Source organism: Canis lupus, chromosome 21 (assembly GCF_003254725.2).
Source record: "Canis lupus dingo isolate Sandy chromosome 21, ASM325472v2, whole genome shotgun sequence".
NCBI lineage: Eukaryota > Metazoa > Chordata > Mammalia > Carnivora > Canidae > Canis > Canis lupus.
The window spans coordinates 20370079-20390576 of record NC_064263.1 but is presented as its reverse complement, the minus strand read 5'-3'; the positions used below and the strand labels follow the sequence as shown (position 1 = coordinate 20390576).

The 20498-nt window shown below is 46.6% G+C and overlaps 1 protein-coding gene across 3 annotated transcripts in view; it reads right to left on the bottom strand.

Moving 5' to 3' along the window:
• TENM4 (teneurin transmembrane protein 4) overlaps positions 1 to 20498 on the bottom strand; it is a 2722049-nt gene that overhangs the window by 59381 nt on the left and 2642170 nt on the right. For all 3 annotated transcript variants that reach the window (XM_049099077.1, XM_049099079.1, XM_049099078.1), the window contains 5 exons: positions 14893 to 15012; positions 9339 to 9600; positions 6335 to 6602; positions 3642 to 3785; positions 720 to 969 (listed from right to left, as the gene is read on the bottom strand). In XM_049099077.1, coding sequence (XP_048955034.1) covers positions 720 to 969; positions 3642 to 3785; positions 6335 to 6602; positions 9339 to 9600; positions 14893 to 15012 — 1044 coding nt within the window. The remainder of the gene's footprint in view (positions 1 to 719; positions 970 to 3641; positions 3786 to 6334; positions 6603 to 9338; positions 9601 to 14892; positions 15013 to 20498) is intronic.

Sequence of the window (20498 nt, the reverse complement as noted above, 5' to 3'; positions counted from 1 at the left end):
CCACAGCTCCCCTGTAACCCTAGAACCCACCCTATGACAGTGCTTTGGTTCTAAAAAGACCTGTTTTAGGGATGCCTAGAGAAAATGCAACCCATCATGCCCTTCCCCAAGCTCTAAGTATGGCTGTGCTCCATCACACACAGTTGGGATGGGGAGAGAGAGAAGACTGAATCGGCTGGCTCTGCAGCACGTGAGGGGCAGAGAGGCAATGGCTGATTTCAGCCCCGGGGGCTTTGATCTCAGCACCGGGAAGCAGAAGAGAACTGTTCCCAACTCGGACGAGTGTTTAGTCACAGGACCAAACCTGGCAACACTGGCATGGGGGCCGTGTCCATCCTGCTGTCCTTGTCCTTCTAAGGAGACTCAATGTGAGTAATTCTAATCTGTCTGGTGCCAGGAAACAGGAAGAAATCCAAGGGCTTCCAGAGCCTAATTCCTGGTTGTTAGCAGACTTATATCTTCTGGGTGCCAAGGATATTCCCCTGTCCCACAAATGGTTTTTCATTGCAGTGCCCTGTAGAAAACAGCACCTGCCTCCCCAGAGCCCTCCAGCTTCTGCTTTAGCCCCTGAGCTGGGAAGCGGAGAGTCCCAGATGGATTGTGACAGGTGAAGCTCTGTCCTATCTCCTCCTCTGGGTGCAGTGGGTAGTGACAGCTGGGTCCACGGGATGGCCAAGGGATGGTATCAGGGAGTGTGGGGAGGGCATCGCCTTACATACCTCAACTCCAGGATGTTGGTGACATTCCCAGACGGGAAGATCCTTCGGATGTAGTTGAAGTCGCCCACGTAGAGGCTCCCATCGGAGCCACACGTGAGGGCCACAGGGGCCAGGAGCTTGTTGCCATCAGCAAGGCCATTGCAGCTGGGGCAAGATATGCTTCTCCGGCGCCCGTTGCCCATGATGCTTCCGATGACAGGTGGCTGCTGAGATACAAACTGGTTCTCCCCATTCCCTTTGTGCAAGATGCCTGGGACAAGGACAAAAGGGCAGGATCATCTCTGGAGCAGGGCACAGTCCTCTTCTGTGGCTGACCACGGAGTCCCCTTGATTTTGCAAGGAATGCATGATCTCTGCCTACCATTTCCAGACTCACCCCCCACCCCAAGGCTGCCACACCCCCATCATGAAACCCAGAATGTCCTGAACAGGCCATCCTGCCTTCCTAATCCAATGCTCACAATGAGTAAGATAGGTCCTATTATCCACCTCTGTATTAATGGGGATGAGGATGGGGGTGGGGGAGCAGGCTAGTGGTTTACCTAAAATCACATGGATGGTGGCAGAAACGTTCCTGAGCCATACCCTGAATCATTCAGGTCCACTGCTTCTCAGATCGATTGTCTATGCCTTGTGTACCTAGTCCCTGTCCCTATTACAGCGTGAATTTTTTATTACACTTACCCATTTTTCTCTTTTTGCACCAGGGTAGATTGATACCATTTCAAGTACGGAAACCACGTCTTCTCCCTTTCATTAGGCACCCCCAGTGCCTAATGCAGAACTTGACACGGAATAGATCTCAGTGAATGTTTATAGAAATGCATGAGTGAAATTCAGTCTCTTTGCACCAGGGTAGAGTCAGGAGACCTGAATTTTTAGCTGGTTTTGCTCCCAATGGCCTGATCCCAGCTGTTGCATAGGACTCACCAGTGCTTTAGCTGCTCTTGGGCCTATTTCCTTACCGGCAAAATGAAGGGCCTGACCTCAGAGACTTGTAGGCTTCATCCCATACCCATTATTTCTTTTTAGGCCTTTATCCCCCTTCATCTACCATGTTATTGCTACAATCTCCAAACTGGACTCCCTGACTCTGACCTCACCTTTTCCATACTGAAAACCTGAGTTTTGTGTTTATGGTCACAAGGATCTCCTCCCAGGCTATCATCTATTAGCTTTGCCCTCCATTAAATAGGTATCTTTCATTTTTATATAATTTAATCAATTATTTTGCTACTGTAATGTTTGTGTTCTTTTTGCTGTTAGGGAATCCTTCTCCTGAGATCATAAAGATATTTTCCTGTTTTCTTCTATTAAAGTGTTATCTTTCAAATTTAGATCTTTAATTAACCTTATTTATTTTGTATGTCGTGCCAACCTAATTTTACTTTTCTCTGCCATTGAGCCAGTTTTCCCAACACCAATTTCTAAAATAAATATCCGTTCTCCACTGACACCTGATGCTACCTCTATAATGCACCAGTTCCTACATGTACATGGTGTAGTCATCCACAGATATCTAACCTGTCCCTCGTCCTTATTCTGTAGCTACAGTACCCTTGCTATTTGGCCGACCACATGATTATCTGGAGCTGCCTACACTTGGTGGGTGACCAAGTTCTGGCCAGTGGTGTGGAAGTAGCAGTGGGGTGGACAGCTCCTGGGAGGTGTCCTTGCAATGGAGAGGGCTTGCCCTTAGCCCTGTTCTTCCTTCTTGCTGGCTAGGATGTGGTTCTGAAGGCTGGAACTCAAGTGGTCACCCTGAACCATAACTTTGGGGATGGAGGCCTGAGTAGAACAATGAAAGGGGAGGAGTCTACACTTCTGACCCTGCAGAGTGCCAAGCCGGCCCTGGACTATCTACCTCCAGACTTTGAGGTGAGTGAGAAACACACTTTTAACTTGCTTCAAATTCTGTTATTTTGGCTTTTCAGACACTCATGGTCAGTTTCTGAATGCCTTGTTCTGTCCCATAGAATCTATTTGTCTGCTCCTATGCCAGGATCAAACAGTTTTGGAGACTATGGCTTGTCTAAGATAGTTTAATATCTGGCAGTGCTTCTTTGTTTAATTTTATTTTAAAGGCTGCCCTAGCTATCTATAAATCTTTATCCTATCAGAAAGTTTGGAATTTGTTGTTAGTTTTTCCTTAGACAATGTAGTTGTTTTGATAGGCATTCACAGCATCTTCAGGTTAGGTGGGAGACACCATTACCATGTTTAGCTGTTCCATCCCAGGACACAGTCAAGGTGAGCTATCAAAAATATAGAGCTGATTGTGTCACTTGTGTGCTTGAAACCTTTCAGAGGCTTGCCATCTGCCTCTGGATGAAGTTCAAAGTCCCAATCTTCTCATCCTGGGCTCCAGCTGCTCCAGCCCCAGCTTTGGCTTTTGCTCTTGCCTTCATTTCATCCTTTGCTCAAACCACAGTGAACCTTCTCTCCAATTACTCTTCTTTCAGGCTTTTGTGCTTTGGCACATATTGTGCCTTCTGCCTAGAATGTTCTCCCTGCTTGATATATAGGGCTAATCCTATAGATCTTTTGAGACTCCAGTTCAGAGGTTCTCTCCAAAGAGACCCCTTGCTGAACCAAGCAGCTGATGTGCCCCTGTTCTATGCCCCAGTGTCCTGTGCTTTTGTGTGTGATGGCACTGTCCATGGTACAGCATGGAGACGGCCTGGGAAGTGTTTGGGGTCTCACCAGACTGCCAACTCTTTCCTTTCTGTATCCCCAGTGCCTAGCAGTCACAAACACAGAGCAGGCTCCCAAGGAGTATCTGTTGACTAATCCTTCTGACGACTGATCACATATGAGCCCATGTAATTTGAAGTGCGCATTTTTTATCTGGCAGGTCACAAAGGATATGAGACGAAGGTCATACCCGTGGCCTGGCTCCTGGAATTCTATTAATATACTCACCACTTTGGATGTTGAGGGCATGATGTTTGTCCAGACTCCATCCTCCCAGCTTGGAAGCATCGATTTCATAGCCCTGCAGCACTGCTGTTCTTTTTTCCCAGAGGATCAGATCTGGGCAGGATTCATACTCATAACCCACAGAAACTGCAGAAAACAAAAGGTGCAAAATCCACAGGTGAGCAAAGCCTCTGCTTTGGCTTTGATCTGCATGCAAGGCTCTGGCTTGTCTTTTGTAGGAAAGGAGAAAGGATCCTGTTTCTTTCTTTCTTTTTTTTTTTTTTAAGATTTTATTATTTATTCATGAGAATACACAGAGAGGAGACAGAGAGAGAGGCAGAGGCACAGGCGGAGGGAGAAGCAGTCTCCATGCAGGGAGCCCGACATGGGACATGATCCGGGGTCTCCAGGGTCACGCCCTGGGATGAAGGCAGGCGCTAAACCGCTGAGCCACCCAGGCTGCCCCAAGGATCCTGTGTCTAAGTGGGAACCAGATGTATGTGCAGTACTAACACAGAGATGCCGAGCCTTAATGTCCTCTTTTCAAAGAGCAATTGTGCATCATTAGGAAAAGTTCAAGAAAATGTACTAAACACCTTAAAAAGGACTTAGGTGAATCGATTCCCAGGACATAATCCTTTAGTATGGAAAATACTTTAGGCATAAAACTCTTTACTGCAGCATTATTTATAATAGTGCACATTGGAAATAATCTAAAAGTTCAAAAGGGGCTAGAGGTTGAGCAAATCAAAGTGTACCCACTTGAGGAATATTATGCCCACCATTGGATATTTTTGGTTATGAAGATAATGGGGTAACATGGAAAATGTTTATGGAATAATGCTAAGTTGGAAAGACAGGCTATATACAGTATTATATCTGTGCTTAAAAAAGACCACATATACACACAACTATAAATGAAATAAGAAAATAAATTTAAATGTTAACAAGTAGTGGCATTATTTATAAAAACATACATGAATTTATTTATATTTTTGTCCACTTATTAAGTTATTATGAATGATAATGGTATTAGTTTACTATAGGAAGAAAATTCAAAATTGTTTATAATGAGTACGTGGAAAAGTTGCTCAGTTAGGGTACTTTGAAAGCTGGAAGTTGCTTTGAGGCCTCAAAGCTTGACAATCCCCTGGTTTCACTTCTGTTTCATAAATACAGGCCTCCTTGGAAGGGCACCGGGAAGCAAGCTAACCATGGCAGGTGTCCCAAGGCTGGGCTTGTAAAAAGCCCTGTAACTGCCCAATGGAAAGGAATTAACAGAGACAGGAATGCCATTTCTTTCAAGTACGCTTCTGGGTAGACACTATTTGCCAAGTGGGCAATATCCTACCACGTGTTCATGGCAGGAACTAGCAATTGGGCAGCTCCTTAGAAAATTTCTCTAGGTGCCATAAAAGGTTGCAGGACATCAACGGCAGGAGGGGCATGTCCAGAGGGACACTGAGTCCTGTTGGCAGTCCTCTATGCTTCCTTTTGGTCACCTGTCATCTCAGGAAAGTGAGCCTCTGCCCTCGGAAGTCAGGGTGCAGATGCTTCCCTTCTTCCTTGGCTGGTGGACATTAAGGATACTCATGAGTTACCTTGAGTTACAGAAGGAAGAGGGAACAGTGAGAGACAGCGTCTTTGCTCCCAATGTGCCCTTGCAAGGTAGGGTGGGATGCAAAACCACATCCAGCTCTGTTCCTTCCTCATCCATCCCCTCTCCTCTCTGGGCCTCAGCTTTCTCTCACAGAATCTGGAGACAATTTCTGATTCATAGGATGGTGGTGAGGATTGGATGGGATGTTAGTGTGCAGGGGTGCACACTGGCCAGAGCGGGTGTTCGACAGACATTGTCTTTATTGACTACCTGTCTTCCCTCCCTCCCTTCCTCTCTTTTATTTGACAACACTATTTCTCCTCTGCTTCCTCATTCCACCTTTGCTGAGTCTAGCAAGGGAATGAAATTGGAGTAAGGTTTAGGATGAGAAGGAATTCCTTGGGCTAATCCTCTCCATGCGTGGGGGATTAGCCTTGCAGGGGCAAGCTCTGCTAACAGTGCAGCTCTGGACTCTTCCTGGGCACTGCTCTACATGGAAGCTGCAATGAGCATGGCCAGCCACTGAAGCCCGAGGTCTCAGTGGGGCTGGGACACAGGCAAGGCCACCACCACTTCCTGCTTCATCTTAAAAATAGACAGCAATGACAACAAGGAGAGAACCTTTCTGATTACAAATGAGGTAAAGAGGCCAACTAGCCTTTCGGATGAAGAAAGATTATTAACTCTTATATCTCAATAAAACTGAAGAAACCCAGGAGCTCCAGACTCCTGGACATTTTTAATGGGTGAGCTCAGGCCAGAGAGTTGTGAGGGGGCCAGGGCAATGCCCACATAGCTCTGTCTTTGTGGGCACGAAGCCTCTTATAATCCATCACATACCACCACAAGGCTTCTCAAGAGCCCTTTTGGTTTTATAACCCCTTTTTTTCTTCATGATCAACTTTTCTACATTCAGGTCTTTGAGTACATTCTTTAGGTCATGGATGGCCACAGAAAAGTCTTGAATGCCAACTAAACCGTAGGTATTTCTGGGAAGAGGAAAGAAGAAACAAGGGAGGTGGAAAAAGAGCCCCATGCCCCCAAGTGTTACTGTCTCTCTGGGGATGGTCTCGAGTTCGGCAGCTGAGAGGCTTACCAAAGGCTTCTGAGAGCCCAAACACCTTCTGGTTGTAGACGTCTGTCTTGTCCCAGATGAAATAATAGGACAAGTCCGGGGCTGCAGCAAACCATTTCCTGAAGAGGCGGCCCTCAACGGCCACCATGAGGTGCACCTTCATGAGGTTGAAGGGGATGGTCGGGTGGGTGAGGCTGATCCTCAGGACAGACTTGTAGCCAGGGGTACGGCTGCTCAGGTAGCTCAACCTCATCTTGCAGCCAGAGATGGCTATTTCCTCCTGCAGAGCCTAGAGAGACAGATTACACAGAAAGTGACGGTCATGGACTCACCAGAGGAGGAAAGATGGCAGCCCCAGGCGCCCTGGGTGACTGAGAGGCAGAGGAGGACGCGGGGGGTGGGTACTAAGGGGGAGAGGAGGAGCAGGAGCTAGAAAAGACAGGAGAAAGGAGAGGGGGCAGCAGAGTGTGAAGAGGAGCGGGAGGAGGAGGGAACCAAGGGGCAGAAGGCCTGGTTTCCAGGGGCCAACTGTGTGTGCCTCTCTGGGCCTCAGGTTCTCCTCCATTCAGCGGGGAAGACAATGCTCACCCTGTTGCATTACTGAGAGGAACACAGAAGATAGTGCGTGTAAAATATTTATCGTCACGGCGCCTCTCACTCACTAGCAACATCACCTGAGAAACTCATGTAAGCCGCCGAATCTCAGTTTCCTCCCTGGCCTGGTGTGAGGACCGAGTGCGGTCATGTATAGAGAGTGCCCTGTCCATAACAGGTGCTCAGTGAGCAGGACGATGGCGCTGCTGCTGCTGCTGGGAGTGGGCGACAATTGGAACAAGACCTTTCCCCGCAGACTACTGCCGACAGCTGCCTCAGTAGCCAAGAGTCCTCCCTCACAACTTCACTAGAGTGAGATCCTCTTCAGGAAAGTAAACAAAGACCTGAGAGGTTGAGAACACAGCCTGCCAAGGACCAATGCACACCCCCCTGTCCCCAGCTCACCCATGGAAAGAAGTCGAATTGGCACCATAGGGTTTTTGTGCCCTGTGCTGTGCTAGATGAACAGAATGGCGGAGAAGGTGCTATTTGATCTACTGGGTGCAGTGGGCTCAGTTCCAAGATGGAAACTTTAAAATCAATGCCAGGATGCTCAGGCACATGGCAAAAGCAGAGAACTTTTATCAGCTTGATGCTCTGGGCTCTGTTTCAAGAAGGGGACATTAAATCAATTGAGGCTAACATATCCATTAAAAGAAAAATGATTATTTTATTCTTGTGTTCATGGAGAAACTGGACCTTCACACAGAAAGCCTTTTCCTTTCTGTCCATTTTATATCATAGATGGGTGTGAGCTCTCTCCCCCACTCCATTCTGAACACAAGAAATGTTGGGGATTGGGCCTAAAGGAAAGCAATCTTTCTAAAAAGCAGCTTGCAAGTTCTACGCAAAGCAGACTCTCTACCCGGGTGAACCACAGGCAGGGTTCGAGTACCATCATGATGCTCTCATAAATATTTATCTTCAACATACCCTTCAAAATGTTTATCGCGCAGTGCTAGTGAAGGCTAGCCAATGATAGGACTGGGAAAACCCAGGAGCTTGTTTTCATGTGTTTCATGAATCTGATAATAAGCAAGGTTTGTGACCCAGCTGGGCTTGCAAACACCCAGCCCAGGGAGCAGCGTGAAGAGGATGGGACCTTTAACCTCATTTGTTCCAAAGTCATTGCTCCTGGGAAAATGTCTAGCTGGAGCTGAACCAGGGTTGAGTAACAAATTACTTCTCTCCAGCAAGCTCTGTCTCCACTGACAACCATTTCAAAAGAAAGGTCAGCCTGGTAGTTGAGACAGGAGACAAGTGCTGAATCTCTGAAAAGGAGTGAGTGAGGTTTTCAACCTGTGGGTACCATGAGAATTTCCAAAGGGTTGTATGTGCTTCTTGCGAGCTGGTGCCTGAAGCCACTCCACCGGACACACACACAGATGTGTCTGCTCAGCCAGGCGTGAAACATACACACAAAGTGTCTACACTCCCTGTTCCAGACACCAGCAGCCTATTTTTTTTTTTAAGATTTTATCTATTCATGAGAGACACACAGAGAAAGAGAGAGAGAGAGAGAGAGAGGCAGAGACATAGGCAGAGGGAGAAGCAGGCTCCCCACAGGGAGCCCGAGGTGGGACTCCAGGGTCTCCAGGATCTCGCCTTCACCCTGGGCTGAAGGTGGCGCTAAACCGCTGAGCCACCCAGGCTGCCCCACCAGCAACCTATTAATATGCACATGGCCAGTGGGGAAGTGGGTGAAGCTGGGGCCTCTCCCTGCCACCTCTCCTCTTCCCCTGGCCTTTGTTTCTGCCACTAGAAATTGAGCTCAGATGGCGGAAGACATTTTACTCTATACAGCTCTGTTAGGCAAAGAATCTATCTTGATTTCCATTTGATTAAAATGAATCTTTCCAAATTACTTCCTTTTAATGATAATTAACTAAAGCACTTGTGTGTGGAGATTTGAGCCAAAGCAATCCTTAACTGGCAGGAAGGCAATGTGTATAAAATAATCTTAATAATAATAATACTGGCTAAAATTTATTGAGCACTTATTAGGTGCTATACATTGTGCCAAGCACCTCATATCCATGTTCTCATCTTTATTATGATGCTCCTCTGGCCTACTCCTCTTAGTAGATCCTCTCATCATAAACACTTTTTACAGAAATAATGATAGAGGGGGACGTTGGAAGCCGGGGGAAAGGAAAGTGGAAGGGAGCTCGATGACAGAATGGAAAGAGAGGAGGAATTCATTATATGCTGGAGCGTGCCAGTCAGCTTCCAGAGCTTGTGTATTTTGAGTGTGTAAGAGGGGTGGCCATCATCTCCTGACACCGCAGCTGCGGTGGGATCTGGGAGCTGGATTCTGCATGGTGGGCTGTTGGGATCTCCCTAGCCCCCCCCCCCCCACTCCAGCCCTGAGATCCTCCTCCCCACAAATGAAATAAAAGCATGGAGAAATACAGTTAAGAGAGCTGGGTACCTGAATTTCTGGAACGATGGGGCCTTTCTCTGCACAGGAGCTGGCAAAGGATGTCAGCGGGGATGGAGACACCACAGGGTTGGGGCGGGCAAAGTTGCTCAGGTCACAGCTGGGAATCTCATTCTCTTCATGTCGCATGATGATGGTTTCCATGACAAAGAAGCGGTCCCAAGGCAGCCAGAGGGTATGCTCCTGTGTGATGAAAGGTGCTCGCTCGAACCGGAGGATGATGGAGATGCCACCGTTTGTGACCAAGTCAAAGCTGTTTGGAAGGGGTGGGTGAGATGGAAAGGAGGGGGGGAGCAGGAAAAGCAGGAAGCAAGGGGAGGAGTAGTGGGGGTGGGGAGTGGGGGAGAGACAGGAGCAAACAATTATACCAGAGGTCTGCGTACTTATTGAGGAGACCCTAAAACCTGGACTTCACTACAGCCACAAATAGTAATAGAAATTCCATAAAACATTGTTTTTTTTTTCAAAAATGATTCATTATAGAGATTTTTACCAAAACCAACATTGATCATCACTGCTACAGAGAGCCATTTGCCAGGACAGAGGACAGCTGATGAGCCTCTGCTCTGGTGCTTCTGGTACTTAGGGCCTCGTAGAGCTGAAGCCCAGTGAAAGGTCAGCAGAACAGAGTGAAACAAGTCCTGCCCTGGTAGTAGGAGCCCTAAGCCTTATCCTGCCTCTGCCAGGAGATACTGTGTGATATTGAGTGTATCACTTAGCCTCTCTGATGCTCAATTTTCTCATCTCTAAAATGGAAAGGTCCAAATGGATTACTGTTTTTATTCAAGTATAGTGAACACACAGTGTTATATTAGTTTTGGGTGTACAATACGGTGCTTTAATAATTCCATACATTTTTCCGGGCTCACCAAGATAAAAGTACTCTGGATCTACTTTATTTCCCTGCTTCCCCAGCCTCCCCACTGGCAACCACATTTGTTCTCTGAATTTGAGCCTGGATTTTTTTTTTTTAATTTGTTTGCCTCTTTTTTTCTTTGTTCATTTGTTTTGTTTCTTAAATTCCAAATGGATTATTTTTTTTAAAAGATTTTATTTATTCATGACAGACACACACAGAGAGAGAGGCAGAGACACAGGCAGAAGGAGAAGCAGGCTCCAGGCAGGAAGCCTGATGTGGGACTCGATCCCAGGTCTCCAGGATCATACCTAGGGCTGAAGGCGGTGCCAAACCGCTGGGCCATCAAGGTTGCCCCAAATGGATTATTCTTAAGTCACTAAGATTCTATGACCCTATGGCAATTTTAGCTCTGATTGTGATAGTTGAGTCAATACAGGCCTTTGGAACTGCAAAACAGCTAAGCCATTTAGGGACAGGCACAATTAGACTGACAGGACATGAGATGCAGAAAAGGGAAGCCAAAGACTGTCTCAAACTCCAGGCTGAGGTGAGATCTCTGGCGGTGTCCTCGAGAGCCAGCTACTCAGCCTTTGCTCATGGCTCTCTCTTAGGCTGAAGATTTTCTTCTACAAAATCACCACCAAGGGGCCATCTGGTTCCTACTTGTATGCATACAGTGATGAGGAGCTTGTTATATTCACGGCAGGACTGTCTAATCTTTGGTTAGTTCTGACTGTTAGGTCTTTTTTTTGGAATCGAGCCTGGGTGCCTCTCCTAACAGCTACTTAGCCACTGAGCCTGGTTCTACCTGCCTGGGTGACTGCAAACTGGTGTGTCCCTTCTGCCTTTGACAGAAGTCCTTCGGGACTTAGAAACAGTGGTCCTATCAACCTGCCACCTCCTGGCTGTGATTCTCTGGACAAAGTCCTTTTAGCTACTACTTTAGGATGCATTTTTTTCCTTTTTTTATTGTTTTATTTTTAGATTTTTTTCTTCCAAGTTTTTATTTAAATTCCAGTTAGTTAACATATAGTGTAATATTGGTTTTGGGAGTAGAATTTAGTGACTCATCACTTACATGTAACACCCAGTGCTCACCATAACAAGTGCCCTTTTTAATATCCATAGGATAAATTTTCAAGGCCTGTCTTCATCTTGCTTTTTTTTGGTTGGAAAACTCCTGCTAGCTCCTTACTCCAACAGAATTCTAGCTCCCTCCTTTGGGTTCCCAGTGGACCACGTATACTCCTACTTATGGCCTACGCACACTGCAAGGGAATCATTCATTTAATGCTCCAGCCTGGGGACAATAATTCCTCAGTCTTTCCAGAATTTAGCACAGAACTTGATTGTTATAGTTTATAGAATGAATGCATGAGTGACACTGTCAATTTCTTTTGAACTAATTCCTTCTTACTTTGGCTGTTATTATAAGTCAATCCAACATTCACCCATGCAGTTGGTTTTAGAGACTCTAACACAGTATCTTACCTTTATCCCTAATAAATACACCTTGTGGGGTTGGGCTCACTGCTCCAGCTGGCTCTTCCTTTTCTAGGGATTTTGCACAACTGCCCTGACCTAGTGCTAAATACTGTTCTTGGAAGACAATGCCTCCAGATTTGGGTTTCTAGGCTCTAGAGCCTGACTCTTCTGAACTCTGCTGAAGCTTTACACCCACTTTGCTCTTCAAACCACTCAGCCCTTTTTAGGCTCACACTTGGGTAGAGGAAGTGGAAGCCCCATCCTTCAATAAGCAATGAGAGAGTTTATTCTGAATTAAGAATTTAGGTTTTGGCTTTCTAGGAAAATATCCATGGTTTTGGGGAAATACCCAGAGAACAACTTTCCTGTCACAGAACCGAATAATAGCAGCTGTACTTTGACAGAGCATTTTAACCATCAAACAGAATTTTGGCCTGACTTACAAGCTCCTTTCATGAGAGGACAAGTGTGGGGAGGAAGTGAAGACAAATGTGAAAAGATGGATTCTCGAGGCGGTGAGCAAGCTGGGGGCAGCTGGCCTTGCCAAGAGCTGGGTGTAACTGGATCTTGCCAAGAGCCAGGCCTGATAATCTGAGGGGAAACCTGGTTGTGGACATGGGTGTGAGTGAATCTGACCCCAAAGGGAAAGTCTGGCTCTCAGATGAAGCCCTAACAGCTTAGGGTCAGTCCTAGTACTGCTACTTAGTCCGTAGGTGAGTTATGTCACCTGTCTGAGCCTCAATCTCCTCATTTAAAATGAAGCTGATGATCATAATCACTTGGCAGAGTTATTAATTAGATAGATGAGATAATGGTTGGGAACAGCCCAGGGCCCCACTCCCAGGACATCATACTCCGTATAACCCCATTTTTCAATTCATCAAGCCTGAACTGCTTCTCTTGTCTGCTATTCTTTTAAAATTTGCCTTCATGACTTCTATTTTTCATCTTTTTAATGATCTCTGTGGCTCTGGTGAATACTTGATGTCTGGTATTTCGGTGTGGTGGGTCGAAGTGGGAGCTGGGAGAGGAAAGGGAACATGGAAACTGCCTGGAAATCTGCAAGGGATATAAAACAAAATGAGACTTGCTCCCCGGACTCGCACATACTGTTACCTCCAGGGCTATGTCTCTAGCCTTAAGGGGAGTGAGAGGTGCAAAAGAAGGCGACTCAGAGAAGCGGGAGGGAAATAGGCAAGATGCTGCCCATTCACACAGTACAAACAGGGATCTGCAGGCACCTGGAGAATAAGTAATGCCTCTCCTATATGTTATGCAGTGTCTAAGTTGGAAAGAAAGGCCAAGCCCCATAAAGCACTGGGAAGAACTGCTCTGAAACCCAAGCTCCAGGTCTCAGCAACTCTGGTTCCTATGACGTGATTTAGTAGGCTGATGGACCAGATGCGCTGACTGTCCTCCCAGGCCCCTCATGCTGTCAAGAGGCCATAGAGATCATGGGGCAGCACACACAGGAGGAATCGAAGCCTGAAGGGGATAGAGTGGGCTTTTCCCAGGGGCCACCAAACTTAGTGACTCTGGGCTGTTTTATGGACCCACCCTAACCAAGCACAGCAGGGCGAAGGACTGATGATTTGCCATCTCATGTGAATGACGGGCTCGCTTCATGGCAAAAAAAGGAGTCCCCAAGGCTCCTTTTTTTTTTTTAATTTTTATTTATTTATGATAGTCACACAGAGAGAGGGAGAGAGAGGCAGAGACACAGGCAGAGGGAGAAGCAGGCTCCATGCACCGGGAGCCCGACGTGGGATTTGATCCTGAGTCTCCAGGATCGTGCCCTGGGCCAAAGGCAGGCACCAAACCGCTGCGCCACCCAGGGATCCCAGCTCCTTTTTGATGCCTGTTTCACAGCAGGTAATGATGTAGCCAGAATACCGGTTGCCTAGGATGCTCACATCACCATTTCCATACAGCAGACAGCCCCAAGCTGGAAGGCAGTAAAGACAGGGCACGAGGAAAGATTCTCCCCCCATGCCGTAGTGAATGTCTGTACTGACGGGCTTCCTGGGATGGAATGCGTGCGGGGCAGGAATAGTGGGCTGGGTAGGGCAGATTATTCCTGGGACTGGCTGCCAGCCCCTTCTAGCTGGGCCCCTTCCCACTCCCAAGGAGAGGAGGGGGAAGAGGGCTCCCCATGCCAAGCTTGCCACTCTGTCTAAGAGGCACACATGTCTACAAACAGATGAGCCTCTACTTCATTATCACCTCGGCCGGGACATGTTCACATCTGATATTGGATTAAAGAGGTGCTAAAATCAATCAGGCTGGAGCGTAATTTCCAACACAGAGTGAAAATCAACCTTATGGGCCTACACTTAGCCAGATGGACTGCCACCACCTGATTTTATTAAAAATCGAGGACTTGTCACCACTGACAGCCTAAATATTCCACTTTCTTCCTTCCCTTCCCATTTTCTCCAAAATAGTCCCATGGCTTATACCGTAATCATCACCTTCTCATCATTTAATAATTGGCAATTTTAATAAATGGCTAATATTTATTGCATCCTTACCATTTGCCAGACCCTGGCAATGACAGATTGAACCAGAGTGGGGCAGGGAAAGTAAGATTTATTAAACACCTACTATGTGCCAGGTTCTTCCACATCCATCCTGCAATGTAATCTTTACAACCAATTTGTGAGATGCTAGTATTAGGACCATTCACCAGTGAAGAAGCTGAGACTTAGAGAGGTGAGGAGAATTGTCTAATGGCTCTAGCAAACAGAAGAGCTAGAGTAACTAAAGAAACTTTATTCCCTTCTACTGACAGTTCTCTCACAAGCATCCAAATAAAGGGCAGAGCTCTGTCATCACACAATGGCTTTCACGGACCTAGGTGGTTGCAGATGGAAATCACACATCAGGAATGCTAACATTTCTGGAGTTGTCTGGTCCAAGTGGTCCAAGTGATTGTATTATACAGATATTGTATATATATGGAGCAGGATAATATGTATAAGGTCTCCTACGCTTACTTGGAGAACTAGATGAAAAGAAACTGCTTAATTTTAACCAAAGGGACTCAGGTCAGAGTCAGATACAAGGTCTCACAGCTGGTAAGTTACAGAGCTGGGCCTCTGAACTCAGGTCCCATCCTCTTTCCATGTCATAAGTAGAGCAGCAGCCATGTGGCAAGACCAAGACAGCAGGACCATGACTGGGCCACAAAGGGTCTCCTACCTGCCATCTTGTCTGCTGATTGTGTATCCGAAAAGAGGGTTATTGACGAAACTGATATTCACACCAACCAGCGGGGTCCCATCTGATGTCATCACTTGACCACGAATGACACATGCATGCCTGTGGAGAGAGAAGAGAGAATAATGTGATCTACTGTTCATGTTCTGGGTGCCCCCAGACGTCAGAAGACAGAAGGCAGGCTGCTCAGACATATCTCGGCACCCAGAGGCTCATCATATATTCACTCATGGGGAGTCATAACCTTCTTTTTTCATGGTGCCCCAACTGAGGACATCAGAGTGTCCTCTAAAGGCTTATTACTGGGAGATGTTTTCAGATACTGTACTCAGAGGTCATTCTCTAAGGATACTACATTTTACCGTAAGAAAATACACAGATACAAGAGGGCTACACAGCAGAGTTATGCCTGAGAATCCAGAGTCATGTGACTTGGCAACTCCCAGCTCTGCCACTTTCAAGCTCTCTAGGGTTGCAAAAAAAGTATGTGACAGCTCCCTGAGCCTTGGTTTTTTTCATCCTGGTATGGAGTGAGCCCCATAAATGGCAGTGGTTACTATTGTCACTAACATGTCTCACTAGAGGTGGGCACACAAGAAAAGTGAACAGGATAAAGAGCACTTCTTTTCATTGGGCTTTAGAAACAGGAGAAGGACAGATGCTAGTATCCCCTTGGACTGGGTTCTGGAACCTCTCACATCTCTCAATATCCTCACTCCCACTTTCCCACTATATTCCAGACAATTCACCATCTGTTTTCCCAAAACCTGCCAGGTGCGTATTACCTAGGCCTCTGTTTCTGGGTGGTACTATTCCACACCCCCCCTCAGGTGTCACTCCTGCACCCCCATCCCAACACTCTCATCATTCATGACTACTTCAGATGATACCTCCTCCCTGAAGCCTGTCTTGATGGCCCTAATTGGAACTAGTCACCCTCCAAAGCCCAGCACAGACACCTTGAGACCCTACCACACAGCACACGATTCTCCTTGCCACTAGATCATGAGCTCCTTGAGGGCAGTGTCAAGGGCTACTTCTTTCCGTCTCTCTGCAGTGCATGAAAGTGCCTAATGAGTGCTAAGTCAGTGTTGAAAAACACTGGTGGATTGAGCAAATAAGTGGGACAAATACAGATCATCTAGAATGATGGTTTTTCAAATATATCAGAAATGTACCTTTTTACCAGATGATATTTTATGAGGCCCCAAAGTGGAAAACAAATAAAAACAAAAAACTCTCTAGATGAAATAGATGAATGGGGTGATTCTGAAGGAAGCTCTGGAGTCGTAGTCTCGGGAGAAGCCAGAGAAAAGCCAGTTGGAAAATCACTGAGTTAGAGGGAGAGGAAGAAACTGGGGTCCACAGAACTTATGTTATTTGCCCTCAAGTCACTCAGCGGGGTAGTGGCGGAGCCAGGCTTCCAATCCAGGACTCACAACTCTGGGTTCAATTCTGTTTACCACTGGCAACGTGCTCAATGGTGTCAACATCCTAAGGCATTGGGGCCCTGGGGAGCGGTCCTCACTGACAAGACAAATCTGAGGCAAATACACAGGCACGAGCATCCAGACAACTTTTTCCACCTGCTTCTGTTCAGAAGGCTCTTTTTTTTTTTTCCTGGCCTAGGGAAGAGCTACTGATGAGACCTGTGGGCATTCACAAAAAAGATCTCAGACTCCGCCTCGGCTTTATTAGGTACTTACATCTCTACCTTCCTAGAGTGATAAACTTTTCTCTGTTTGATGAGAAAAGCAATTAACACCAGGCTTGTAAGCAGCTGGTCGTGCTAGTCTCAGCTTGTCCTTTCTGAAGGCAAGAACAACTACCCACAATGCATCAAGCTCCCCTCCCCCGCTGCACCCCATCCCGCCCCGCCCCACCCCATCCCACCCCACCCCACCTCACCTCACGACACACAATCTGGTTAATGCTAATTCAGTCAGTGGTTTCCTTCCGAGGCCCTTGGTCTAAATGCAATTACATGACAAACAAGTTAAGCGGTGAGGCTCAGCAAAGACTCTCAGTCCTGCTCTGAAGGTCTCCCAATACATTTATGTGAAATTATCTCTCCACTAATGGAAAAGATTTATTCCATCAATTGTATTCAGCTGGTACTGAGAGATGCTTTCTTTAATGGAGGAAAATTGAATTTCTTATTGCTGGAACTTTGTCCTTCCAGAGAATTACTAACAGATCTCATCTCCTGGCGCTGGCTACTATCCAGCCTTCTCCTGACATATGTGCCTTCAAATTCTGCCTGGACAATCACCAGCCCTCTGGGGATGGTTTCCTTTTGGGGCTGCCCTGGCTGCTGCCCCTCATGCATATGCGGGCCAGCCTTCTCTGATTTATCTCTCTTTGGGGATTTCCTGATAATTGGGAAACATTAAATCAGCACCATTTGGCTATCATGTAGCCTTCACTTGGGCAAGCCAGAGCAGATGTAATTTTAGCCAGGCTCCTGTGGATTGCTTTGGGTTCTGGAGAAGATTAAGTTGACTCCACACCACAGAGGCCTGTTGCCAAAACAGGCATTTGGCTCAGGAATTAAGTCCTGGAGAAAAACACTTCCATCCTCCTTCTGTTTGACCATGATTTTCAGTTGTCAAGAAAACCCAATTTAACATAAAGGCTTCTCTGGGACAAAGGAGATGGGAGACGTCTGCTCTGTGGAGGCCTCTGAAATGTGTCTCCTGCCATGTGTTCTTGTCTAGGGAGGTTTGAAAAAGGTGTGGGTGCTGGGCTTCCAAATGCTTTTCCATTTATTTAATGGACACCACCAGCAGTGTACTGGTAAACATTTAACAATCGGCTTTCAAAAGAAAATTACCTTTAATCTGTAGCATTTGCCTATTTCTGTGGTGTAAATACTTCTACCATGGCCAGTTTCCCACTCTTAATGAGGTGTCACTGAACCCAGAGTTGGGAATGATGTACAGGAGGACACACCATTATATAGTATATCCACCGCAGAGACACATTAGTCTTAATAAACTCAGGCACAAAGATAATAGTAAAAAACAGTAAAATAATTAGGAAGCGATGAGTTTTGATTATTTGTTATTGTTTTTAATATAATTTAATTATAATTTCATATAATTTAATTTTTAGTAACAGTAGTGTTCAAAAGGTAGCTTGCAGAATTCCTGAACATTTAATTCTCAGCTCCTGTGGGTTGGCACGAGCCGGCTTCGGTGTGCCACCGGAACTCTGACCCCACACTAAGGGTCAATGTGGCTAAGAAACAGTTGCTGCTTTGACTTTGAAATTCTATATTGGAAGATCACTTGGTGAAAAATCAGTCACATGGAGTGCAGATCACGATTACAAAGTTAGCTCCCCGGCTGGTTCATGCGACCCTCTTATCACCAGTCCTGTATTTGACATGTTTTGTTTTGCTTTCTCTTGGTCACTGTCTGGGCATAATGGAGTTTCAGGGTATTATTTTCTCTTTGTCCTCAGAGTCCCATCTAACCTGTCATCACTTCGGTGAGGCTGTTACCGACTCTTCTGGAACAATTAATCACCTCTCCTCTAGGCTCCTCTAGATACTTCCAAGCACCTCTCCATGACCATGACAGCCATAGAATTATATCATTCACATTTACAGAGCTGAATTTACACACTTACATTTAAGTGCAAGCCAGAGGGGCTGACTACATCTTCAGTGGCTAGGGAAAGCATGGGATATTACTCCCCAAGTGTCTGTTAGTTGAAAAAATGATCAAGTACTTGAAACAGAGGGAAAAGACTTGCTCAAGGTCATACAGCAAAGACCTCAACTGGCTGAACTGACGCTCCAAGCTAGGTCTTCTCACTCCCAGGTCCTCTCTTTCACTATGATGTTGCATACCCACAGTCACAAACATTCACTTTAATTTAAAAAAACTGGGCACCTACTTAATAAAAAGCTAGGCACTGTGTTAGGTGCTGGGTTTCTAAATGCATGAATTATAGTCCCCACTTGCTGGAGCTCACCAGAGCCAATTTGAAATGCTCGAGTGTAATGTCTCTGACACAAGTGAGTCAACACATGGGTTTGGCATATGTCAGGCAGCTGGGGTACGAAACAAGCAATTAGGTTGAGTGAACTCTGCCAGGAAGGAGTGCTCGTGCCAGGCCAAGGGGGGCAGGCTGGGGGCCATCGAACATGCTGGCATTGGTCCAATCACACACTCAGGGCCTGACGGAGGTGCTCTTGCTGACGCCAGCGAGGAAGACCTGCCTGACTGCTTCCCTGAGTACGGTGGCCTGGGGTCAAGAGAAGCTGTTGGAGAGACACCTTGAAACAAAATCAAGCAAATGAGAAACTAACCTCAAATGTTGGGCAGGGAGAGGTGGGGTGGGGGGTGGTGGAAAGTACCCTGGGCAGGGAGTCAGTTCCTACTTCTAACTCTGGTAACTAACTGTAGGACTTGGGAGAGTCACCTGACCTCTTTGCACCACCATTCTCAATTGTGCATCCAGGCTGAAATTTTTCCCATCCTGATGTCAAACAGAGCCCAATGCATGTTTAAGAACGTGTAATGGGTTTCAATATAGTGCTGCCGATCTAACTCAAGTAGCCTTACTGTACCTTGTTTCAGAATCTTCATGGAGCTCACACAATACTCACACTTATCTCTGAACTGTTCCCTCTCTATGGAACCTTCCACTTCTCCTGTTCACCTGAAACACACCTCCCCCCGCTTACCCTCAGGACTCACATGGAGCATTCACCAAGTGGTAACCCCGCTCCCGCCCCTCTGGCCTGCTGCTTCTTCTTCTTCTTCTTCTTCTTCTTTTCTTCTTCTTCTTCTTCTTTTTTTTTTTTAAGATTTTATTTATTTATTCATGAGAGATACAGAGAGAGAGAAAAGCAGAGACATAGGCAGAGGGAGAAGCAGGCTCCATGCAGGGAGCCTGATATGGGACTCGATCCCGGGACTCCAGGATCACGCTCTGGGCCAAAGGCAGGCGCTAAACCATTGAGCCACCCAGGGATCCCCCTCTGGCCTGCTTCTGTAAAAAGCTCAGTGCTGTCATGCCAGGGGGGCAATCTTTTACCCTGGCAGACCATGAGCTCCCTGAAGACAGGGGCCACACCTCCCTTACTGCTGTATATTCCTAGCATGGAGTGTGACTGATGCTCATTTCTAAGTGGGCGAAAGAAAGCCGCCACCCAAACGGGTGTGTGCCCTGGAATCTGAGTGCACAGCACAGAGTAAGCTCTTGATAAACTATGTACTGAATGAATAGAGAATTGATATCTTTCTTTGGCTGAAGGTGGGGGTGATGCCTGAGAACTTGGAGCCACTTGACCTTGATAGGGCTGTGGCCGAGGAACGGAGGCCTGGAGGGGCTGGCCCTTTCTAGCCGGGCAGTCCACATGGCATCCTGAGGCTTGGCTCCTTCCCTCCGGGAGTACCCGCCTCAGCTCAGCTTGTAGCCCTACCAGCCCCATTGCCTGCACCTCTTTTTTGAAGACTTTAAACAGTGAACACCAGGAATTAAGTTAGGTTTGTTATTTGATGCACATTACTCGAGCAGATAAAGAAAGGTGAAGAAGGGGGAAAAGCTGCAACTTTAACTTAAAAAAAAAGTTA